The 9045-nt window shown below is 35.0% G+C and overlaps 1 protein-coding gene across 2 annotated transcripts; it reads right to left on the reverse strand.

Annotated features, from left to right (window-relative positions):
• Positions 1 to 1097: 1097 nt before the first annotated feature.
• LOC133292968 (E3 ubiquitin-protein ligase XBAT32) lies at positions 1098 to 8354 on the reverse strand. 2 transcript variants are annotated; one of them, XM_061491464.1, is made up of 10 exons: positions 7117 to 8354; positions 6968 to 7027; positions 6659 to 6730; positions 6387 to 6556; positions 6130 to 6290; positions 5201 to 5259; positions 4997 to 5043; positions 4171 to 4311; positions 3241 to 3332; positions 1098 to 2328 (listed from the first exon to the last, which is right to left on the reverse strand). In XM_061491464.1, exons 1-10 carry the CDS (start codon positions 7309 to 7311, stop codon positions 1799 to 1801), a joined length of 1527 nt encoding a protein of 508 aa, XP_061347448.1. In that variant the 5' UTR covers positions 7312 to 8354; the 3' UTR covers positions 1098 to 1798. The 2 variants fall into 2 exon arrangements, with proteins under 2 accessions (XP_061347448.1, XP_061347449.1); XM_061491465.1 differs by having other exon boundaries at positions 6968 to 7023; positions 7117 to 7225.
• Positions 8355 to 9045: the final 691 nt, after the last annotated feature.

The raw sequence follows: 9045 nt of genomic DNA on the forward strand, positions 1-9045 counted from the left end.
AAGATCAAGTGAAAAAAAAAACGAGAAAAAAAATAAATATGAATCTTATATAGGTTTTATAAGAGTTATGATGTAGAAAAAGTGATTCTGTAATGTTATAGAGATTCGTTTTGGGTGCCGTAGTTTTTTTTTTTTCTTCAAAAAATATGGGTCTCACAAAATGTTATGTGTGTAAAAAATTTTGTTATGTCATGTTAAATGACAAATACAAACCTCATCTTATATATTTTTATATATTTATACAAGATAAATTTATCTCCTATAACGTTAAAGCGTTATACATATCCCATTAATTCATAGTTTTTGGGTCCACCAACCTATTCCTTTTTTCTTCATACTTCAGTGAAACAACAGCATTTTTGGAATGTCAGTAGTCTCTTATTTTCATTTATTTCCCTTTCTCTTTTCACTATATAAACTCCATCTATCAACTCTGCATGCATCTCCACTTGCCCATTTATATCATATCATAGCACGCCTACAACATCACGCGTGTTCTTTACAATTCAGTTCGTTCAAACTTGTCACTTCTTTCTCAATATGCTTTTGGTACTAACTGCTCCAGAATCTCTCTCAAATGGCATCAGGCATCTCCAACTATCATCTGGGCCGAGTGCAACAAATTTCCTTCGCTTTCACTACAGCAAATGGAGAATGAAGCACGCGATAGGGTTTTCATGGCGCTATCCTAACTGAGCTTTTTATTTTTTCTTTTCTTATTTTAGTGTTTTATTTTATTTTTTTCTTGACCTTGCAGGACTTTTTAGCTTTTTTCCATTTATTATTATAAGTTTCTACTTCTTTCTTATCTAAATTTTCTATCTTCATCACGTCAGCCACTCCCGTTTAAATATTTTTTACCTATTCCTCCTGAGCTTTAATGGAAACGTTGTTATTATTTTATGTGTGTTAATACAGACAAATCTCTATCTCTTATGAGTCTCATCTATTGTGTTAATTTAATGTTTGAGCAAAATTTGTACCATCTCTTTCGCTTGCTATATATCTTTCTATTAGTTCAATTCAAGATGATGTTGTATAAGTTAAATGCTTATTACAAATCAGGCAAATCGTATCCTGATTTATAAGTTGTGTAACATAAAAGGAAAAGATTCTTCTATAGTCAGTTTCTGTGGTAAATTGAGGAGTTCAATATTCTTTGCATAGCAAGTTTTTGCATAATAATATAATGAAGAACAAAGAAAAGTAGTAGCATATAGTATGGCAAACTGGATACATCTTCAGCATCTTTTTTTCCTTTTGCTTAGCTCCATGTTGTTTAGGTTGCAATCTCTGTAAGCTGCACGTGGGATTGTGGGTCCAGATGCTCATGGTCTTACATTTCAGCTGGCACAGATTTATTATTTTCCTGAAAACTGAATTTAAGGCATCGATGTTGTTTAGGTTATGACCTCAACCAAATTTAATGAACTCGTGACGTGTGCCTAACATCATCCGTGGCTTTCTCCATGTGCATAGAATATTCCACCCAAATTTCAAATAATATCTACGCTGTGAAAGGTTATCATAAACCACCGGATTTTCCTCAGTCTTTTAAATTTTCAGTCCGTTTGATGATGACCTTGAACTATATGCACGGAACATGAACCTTGTAGAAATTGTATCGTGAAACTTGCTCCCAAAAAACAAATGCTTGTCCCAGCTGTTCAATTGGGGTGGTGGTATTTACAAGGTTAATGTGTCAAACGTGGATGAAATTTTGGAATGATGAATATAACGTTGGATATACTGCTTATATTGGTGTGATAAATGGAAAAGCATAGATACCAAAAAGAAATCAGCATCCACTGCCTGTGGGAACAGATTGATTGAGGGAACAAAACCATGACTTCCTTCTTTCTGTTTGAGAAGATGCTCGCCTAAAACCAGAACCAGAACATCTTGCCAAATGGTTTCTCAAGTTCCTGCTAGCATTGCAAGGAACTAAGGAAGGTGCAACGTCTGCTCCCAAGCAAATGCTGGGGTTGATTTTGAATGAGGAGAATCTCTGGCAGCTCAGGGAGCGGAATGATCTTGAAGGGGAAGAAGTTTTGGATCCCCGGGAAGTTGGTTTGCAAAATGGGGTGGTCATATCAGTGGAATCTCCTAACACCTCACTAGAACACGTGCAAAATGTTAGGGACAAATTTGTTGTCCTTTGCATTTCCTTGGGTAGTGGCCTTGTATCTGGAAGCTTCACAAATGAGACTATGCCGTGCCGGCAGAGAGGACAAGCAATTGAACCTGGGGGGCCATGAGTGGTCGTTGAGGTTGAGTTTGTAGAACAAAGATACAAGGCACACTGTGTGCAGAACTCGTGATCACAACCTGCATCATCATAATTGGAGGCCATTAGTAAAATATACGATATGAAACAAAAAGATTTCAGCCAGGAAGAATAAATATATGAACATGTACAGATAATATCATGGATAAAGAAACAACAGATATAAAAAAAAAAAGTACATGGGAAAGGGAACACACAGATTCCTTTACCATTGATTCAAAACTTGACTCATTAGTCGTTGCAAACATAAAAGCATAGTTATGTTGTTTCCCCCCCTTTACTTTAGTGTGAGAATGTGTTTGTAGCGATACTTTATAATTATTTACTCTTATTTGACTGATACATACACTACCATAGACGGAAAAATGAAGGGTCTTGAACTTGATCATCTTGTTGGTAGACCTTAACTATGTCTTCATTGAAAAAAATGGCCCCACTTGTAACAACCTCGTAATCGCCTAAGAGTCATGGTTTAGATCTAAGTTTCTAATTTCTACAGTAGCACACTGGATTGTCCCATGGAAACAGTGGTATTGCATTCATGAATGAATGAGTACACAATGGCAACCCATACTATGGGAATAGAAGTGCACTCATTATCTATCATTTCTGACGAACTATGGCTACTTAAAAAATCCATGAACAATATCCAAGCCTGACCAGTCACTTTATATTTGTAAGCATGCCTATCAAAATGAAAAGACTAGTTATTGTAAATAGAACATTTTGGGAATATCGCCTTTTCATCTCTGGTAATTACATCATGTTTCCTTAGCCATTAATAGTGTACTTGTTCCATAGCAAAAAAATATAAACATTTTTTAAACCTTTGGTTCAAAAAGGCTAAAATCATTTTCCATATTAAAGCGTCTAATCACATACCATGAATCCAGCTTTTATAATACTAATCAATAAAGTATATGTTTATTTGTGAATTTAAGAGGCGTGTATACCTTCGACAGCGACCATACATTTCCTTTCCAAACAAACAGCACATGGATCTAAGCATGTTGGTGCTAATTCACTCGTCCTCCATCCACATTCCCTGTTGAGGATGATGAACACAACAGAAACAAAAAGCGGGTAGGAGCAAAATTAGTAACCCTTGGAATTGGAATACCCCAAATTTGAGGTACAGTCAACTGGCTTAATCGAATCAAATATGGAAAAAGTTTTATTTTAATTTACTCAGCATTGTCAAGATGTAGTATTTGCTACGGAAAAATCTGTATCCAAATATTAGTAGTGTGTCTGCTTTTACTGAATGAACAACTTGATAATCACACAGAGCTGATTAATGGTACGAAAAATTTCAGGGCAGATTGTTTGTTAGAGCACTTGAGATTAATTTGGTACAATATATGCCTACTTGTTGCAAACTATAAATAAGAAGATCAAAACACTTCTACAAATCCAACCGGTTAGCCAATCCCAGTGATGTCAATGATGCTGGATATCAAAATGAAAATAATAAATCTAAAAAAGACAAGACTTAACTCATCTAGTTAGAACATAATCACATAACAAACAATCAATGACAAATGAATTTGAGTAAATTTTCCGAGTATCATTGAATTTAATCAGTAAAAATCTAAAATTCCATCAATAACAGCTGAATGATCAGGATTGTCACCTCGCTCAAAGAATAATCAGTTAAAACCACCTGTTAGTTGACTTGAAATCAGAGCAGACTCCACAAATTCATGGAAAGAATTGTGCTTATTAAAATCAATTCAAGCTAATGTCTAGGAAAACATAAATTTTTAGTTGGTTCTCCCGAGGAGGAACAAAGCAGACAGCTCCCAATATCAAACTTCAGGACTATTAACTGATAGGAAGAAATTGGTCAAATTGGTAAGAGATTAGCTTCGACAAACACATACCTAGCAATTCTGACAATGCTCATAAGAGGAAGACATATATATGGTGAAGGAAGAACTTGTAAGTGGTCTGCTTGAGGTGTTTTTAAGATGTCCTCGAGCCAGTTTCTATGCCACGAACGAGCCACCATCAAGGGGGTCCATCTTCAAAGCAAAAATCATAGAAACAATTCACCAAAAAGTTCGAAACCCATAAAAGACAAACAAGTGCTTGAGACAATATAAAACTCAGGTTGCTTCATTCAGATGCAACAAAGCATTATAGGAACTATAATTATGACAGGTTCAATTGTTTTTTATTACAATGAGATAGCACAGATCAAAGGATTCTTGAATTGAACGCAGTCTAAAAACACTGCTATCCTCCATGCAATTTGTACTAAAAAAGGAACAGGCACTTGCAACTAAACACAATCACAATATAAGGATGATGATTGCATTTTAGACTTCAAGGTGATATGCAATGCAATTTACTATCATACACAAGACAGAAAAGGGATCTGAGGCTAAACTTTAAAACATAAGTTCACAAAAAAACCATATCAAAACCCAGGAACATGGATACTCTGAATCCAGAACATCAATAATAAATTAAACTTAAGTTTCTGGTCAAAAGCCAAGTGAGCTAGATTTAAGCTTCTAAAAGTTAACAATTTTATAGCACGTTACTTAGAAGACAAGGGAATAGGGAGTTGTTCGGCTCCTCTAGAAGAGTATTAAATTTCCTATCAACTATATAGACCAAAATATTTACATGTCTACCATGGCAGGCAGTAAATAGGATAAATTCATCACACATCAGAAGTAACAGAGATATGTTGATACATACCCATTTGCATTCTCAGCAGTCAGAATGGCACCCTTCGCAATCAAAAGCTGAACCAAACAAATAATACACGAAATTAAAAAAGGAAAGGGACTTCAATACGAAGACCAGCAATGTAACCAATTTTAACTTTGCATGTTCATTAGGAAGAATAATATTTTCATTTGCAAAAGTATATTTTTCTTCTAAAGCAAAATAGAAACATACTTGACAGCATTGTGCATTTCCACCACATGCAGCATAATGGAGGGGAGTGCTCCCAGAACCTGCAAGCAGGATAGACAGCAGTTACTAGAGGTGAAATTAATGAAATTAGCCCAAACTTACGGAATGCTATACGTTTAAATTTTCTTAATAACTAATGAACTATGTTAGTGTTTAAATTTACTCTGCACAAGAGGTGATCTTTAAAAATGAAGACTTAATGGACAAATACAAATTGCATGTTCTCTTATATAATAGAAGGAAGGAACATCTAGCACAAATCTCTCTCCATCTGGTTTAATTTGATAAATGTATACTTGAAATTGACTCACAGCCAAACTTGTGAGGTGTAAAAAGAGATCAAAGAGGGAGAAACCCACTCAGAAACCAAGGCTATTCTTAGTATATAAGGAAGAAAATAGTGTGGGGTAGAAAACGGAGTGAGATAGAAAGGTTTTGATTTTTACTCCATGTGCATAGTCCTTCCTTCTGGGTAGAGAGCGGAAAGTGGGTCAAAAATCATTTTCAGCTCAGTTTCATGCTATAGGAGGAGTCAACAATTGTGGAATTAGAATTTTAATGAGTTGCAGTTCACTTTTTCAACCACTTTAAATTTTTGTTGTACAAAGCAATTGCAAAATATTTTTCATTCTAAAATTTTCACCAGCTCATTTTCAGTTCAACCAAGTGCATTCTAAAATTCTTCCAGAAACCAGAAACAGAATGTTAAACAATAGTGATGAGAAATGACCAGGCTGTGTAGGTTTGATAACAAATATGCAAATTAAAAAATAAAAAAGAGGGTGGCACGAGTATGGAAACAATCAGCAGATTGGAAGTAACGTTAATCTACTTATATATAAATGCTACTTTCCATAGCAAATATTTGCACATCATTGTATCACATGAACTAGAAAATGCCAAACAATTACCAATTAAATCAATGGTAGTTCCATCCTCCACAGTAACCTCAGACACGGAAGCTCCCAAGTCTAAGAGTAACTGCACACTTTCAACATGTCCATTCAATGCTGCCATATGCAGAGCAGTAATGCCTCCATCAGCAGTTCTGTTAATTACCTCACAAAGACCACTTTGTGTGCAACCATTTAAAGAAAAAAAATCAAAAATTAACTCAATGCAACAGGTTTATGAAAGATGACTGCAAGAGGAGTTTTGGTGAGAGTACCTTTGATCAAATTCCAAGATTGATTCATGATCATCTGTCTGTAATACATTCCAAAAGTTAGGGATGCTAGGTATATAGTCTGCCAGGAGAAGCCGAATGCACCTGGTATGGCCATTCAAAGCAGCCAAGTGGAGCGCCGTACCTCCATTTAAGTAATCTGCTTTATGAATCTGCAACCATTTTAATAGCCAATGTTTTACAACTCATTTTACCCAATAATTTATATGATTGTTAATAAAATATTCCAAATTTGTTGGCAGTAACGACCATACATTGGCATTAAAAAGAATCAGGGTCTGCACCACTTCCCAATGACCATGTTGACAAGCTTGCATCAATGCAGTCTGTTAATGGTATAAACTGTAAAGTAAGTAAAAGAAATGGTCCTTTCTATAGATGAAATACAACGCTATTCATACACAACAAAGTTTGCAGCCTTTAGCATAAAATTGACAGTTTTAGACAGTGAACAGTCAGAGTGAGTTCTAGATTGAGCTGTAATTTTTCCTGTGATGTGACAAAATAAATTTAGTCAATTGAATTTAAAGAAGAGAATATTCAAACAAAACAATATCAATTACCTGACCACGATAATTCCTGAGATTGATATCAACTCCAGACTCAAGCAAGAGACACACTATCTACATCAATGCAATTGCAAAACACGATAGATATCATGAAAAGAAATGCAAAACATGATACAATAAATGGAGAGCATTGAATTAAGTACCTCATGGTGGCCATGAGCTGCAGAGTAATGCAAAGGGGAATTGCGTACTCCAAAAGTGGAATACCTTGCAAGACGGGGGTTATATTCCAATAAAGCCTTGGCCTCTTGAACATCCCCATCTCTTGCTGCAGAAACTAAGCGCTCACCAGATGCAGAACATCCAAAAGAATTCCCCACAAGGCTTAGAAACTTCATGTCCCCCAGAAATCAACACAACAATTAACTATTCAGGAAATTGGAAGCAGGATTCTTCAAAGCCTCATAAAAGGTTTCAATTTCTCTTTAGGACAAACAACCCCGACATCAAATCACCAAACCTTAATCAATTCGAAATTCTGATATAGAGACTTTATTTGTTGGTGAGATCTTCTTCTCTGTCAAAGGTTCATTCCATGTACCAAACTAACAACAACTCAATCAAAGTTTCTCAAACACACGAAAGAATTGGTTGCAACGGTCAAAGACCACTATCCTCACATGATTCATGAGAGAGACACAGAAAGAGAGAGAGAGAGAGAGAGGGTGAGAAAGATTCCAGTAGTTTTGTCCACAAACCTTCAAGCCTTGGCAAATGGTAACCAGTGAATTGCTATTTGCTAACTCTCAAACTGCTCATTTAAATATTAAAAATCATTTCTTTTACATATTAGTTAAACACGTCGTCAATTTCGAGAAACCCCACATACAAAAAAACATTTTTTTAAAAAAAATAAATAAAAACTCTTTGTGCCCTTTGAAGAATTTCTATTCTATTCCAATTTGCCAAACGGATGTTGTGAACCTGACCTCAACTTCCAAATATTCCATTTGAAGAATGAAACAGCTTCTTCCGAATCTCCCCAATAGACAACAACAAAAACATTCAAACCATCTATCTTCGTATATACCTCAGAAAAGAATCAAAATCCCACAAACCCACCTCAAAAGTTCTCTTCATAGATAAGGAAGGATCAAAACCCAGAACAGGAATATGTCCTTCCTAGTCTCTAGGAGAAGATTAATCGCATCGAACCTCCTCCATCAACCCAAAAGATGCAAAATCATTTGCAAACGTCGAAAAATATTTTCCTTAAAATGGCAATTTGCTAAAAATAATAAGTTAAATAAAATATCCAAAAGCGAGACAGATGTTATTGGAAAAAGCAACTTTTCCGTGCAGCTTCTTGAGGTAACAACAGCCAGAGAGCCTCGAACAAAAGGCGTGTCACCATGATTGGTTATTATTAAGGAGTCAACGTTGTAGTTGTAGCTGTGTCGTTTCTCTCTTTGCGAAGGAAAAAAAAAACCTTATGTATCAAACACTCCACAAGCCACATACTTGGAACCATGACTCATCTCCTTACCTAGGGGTCAAAAATTACCATGTTTATTTTTACATGTTTCATTACATGGCTTTTTATTAATTTATTATCCATTTTGGTTTTGCATAATTGCATATATTAATATGATACAGCTGGCAAATAGAGAAAATTTGAGTTGGTTAGAAAAATATGAGAAAAAGTTCAATGCACGGAATCAATTTTGTATAACCAATTTTAGTTGGTTTTGCATAATTGCATATATTGTATGGGTAAAGTATTTTTTCAGTAATTCAAAATAAGTTATTTTCAGTGACTCAAAATTATATCAGTAATGAAGGATATTTTTATTTATTTCCTTCATTAATTTTCTTAAAATTATGGAAACACTCTTAATTAATTCAAAATGACATAATTTTGAAAATTTTTGGAAATAATTTATTTGCAGTAATACTACCTAGGGATGTTCGCGGTCTGGATTGGATCGGTTTTGGAATCAAAAATCGTCTGATCCAATCCCTTTGGTTTGATCATATAATCATTCATTCGGTTTGAAATTTTTTTCAAATCCGATCCGATCCAATCTAATTTTTTTCGGTCTGGATTGGATCGGTTTTCGGTTTTTTGAAAA

Source organism: Gastrolobium bilobum, unplaced genomic scaffold (genome assembly GCF_033153095.1).
Source record: "Gastrolobium bilobum isolate Gb01-03AN ecotype WA unplaced genomic scaffold, APGP_CSIRO_Gbil_v1 utg3588, whole genome shotgun sequence".
NCBI classification, from domain to species: domain Eukaryota; kingdom Viridiplantae; phylum Streptophyta; class Magnoliopsida; order Fabales; family Fabaceae; genus Gastrolobium; species Gastrolobium bilobum.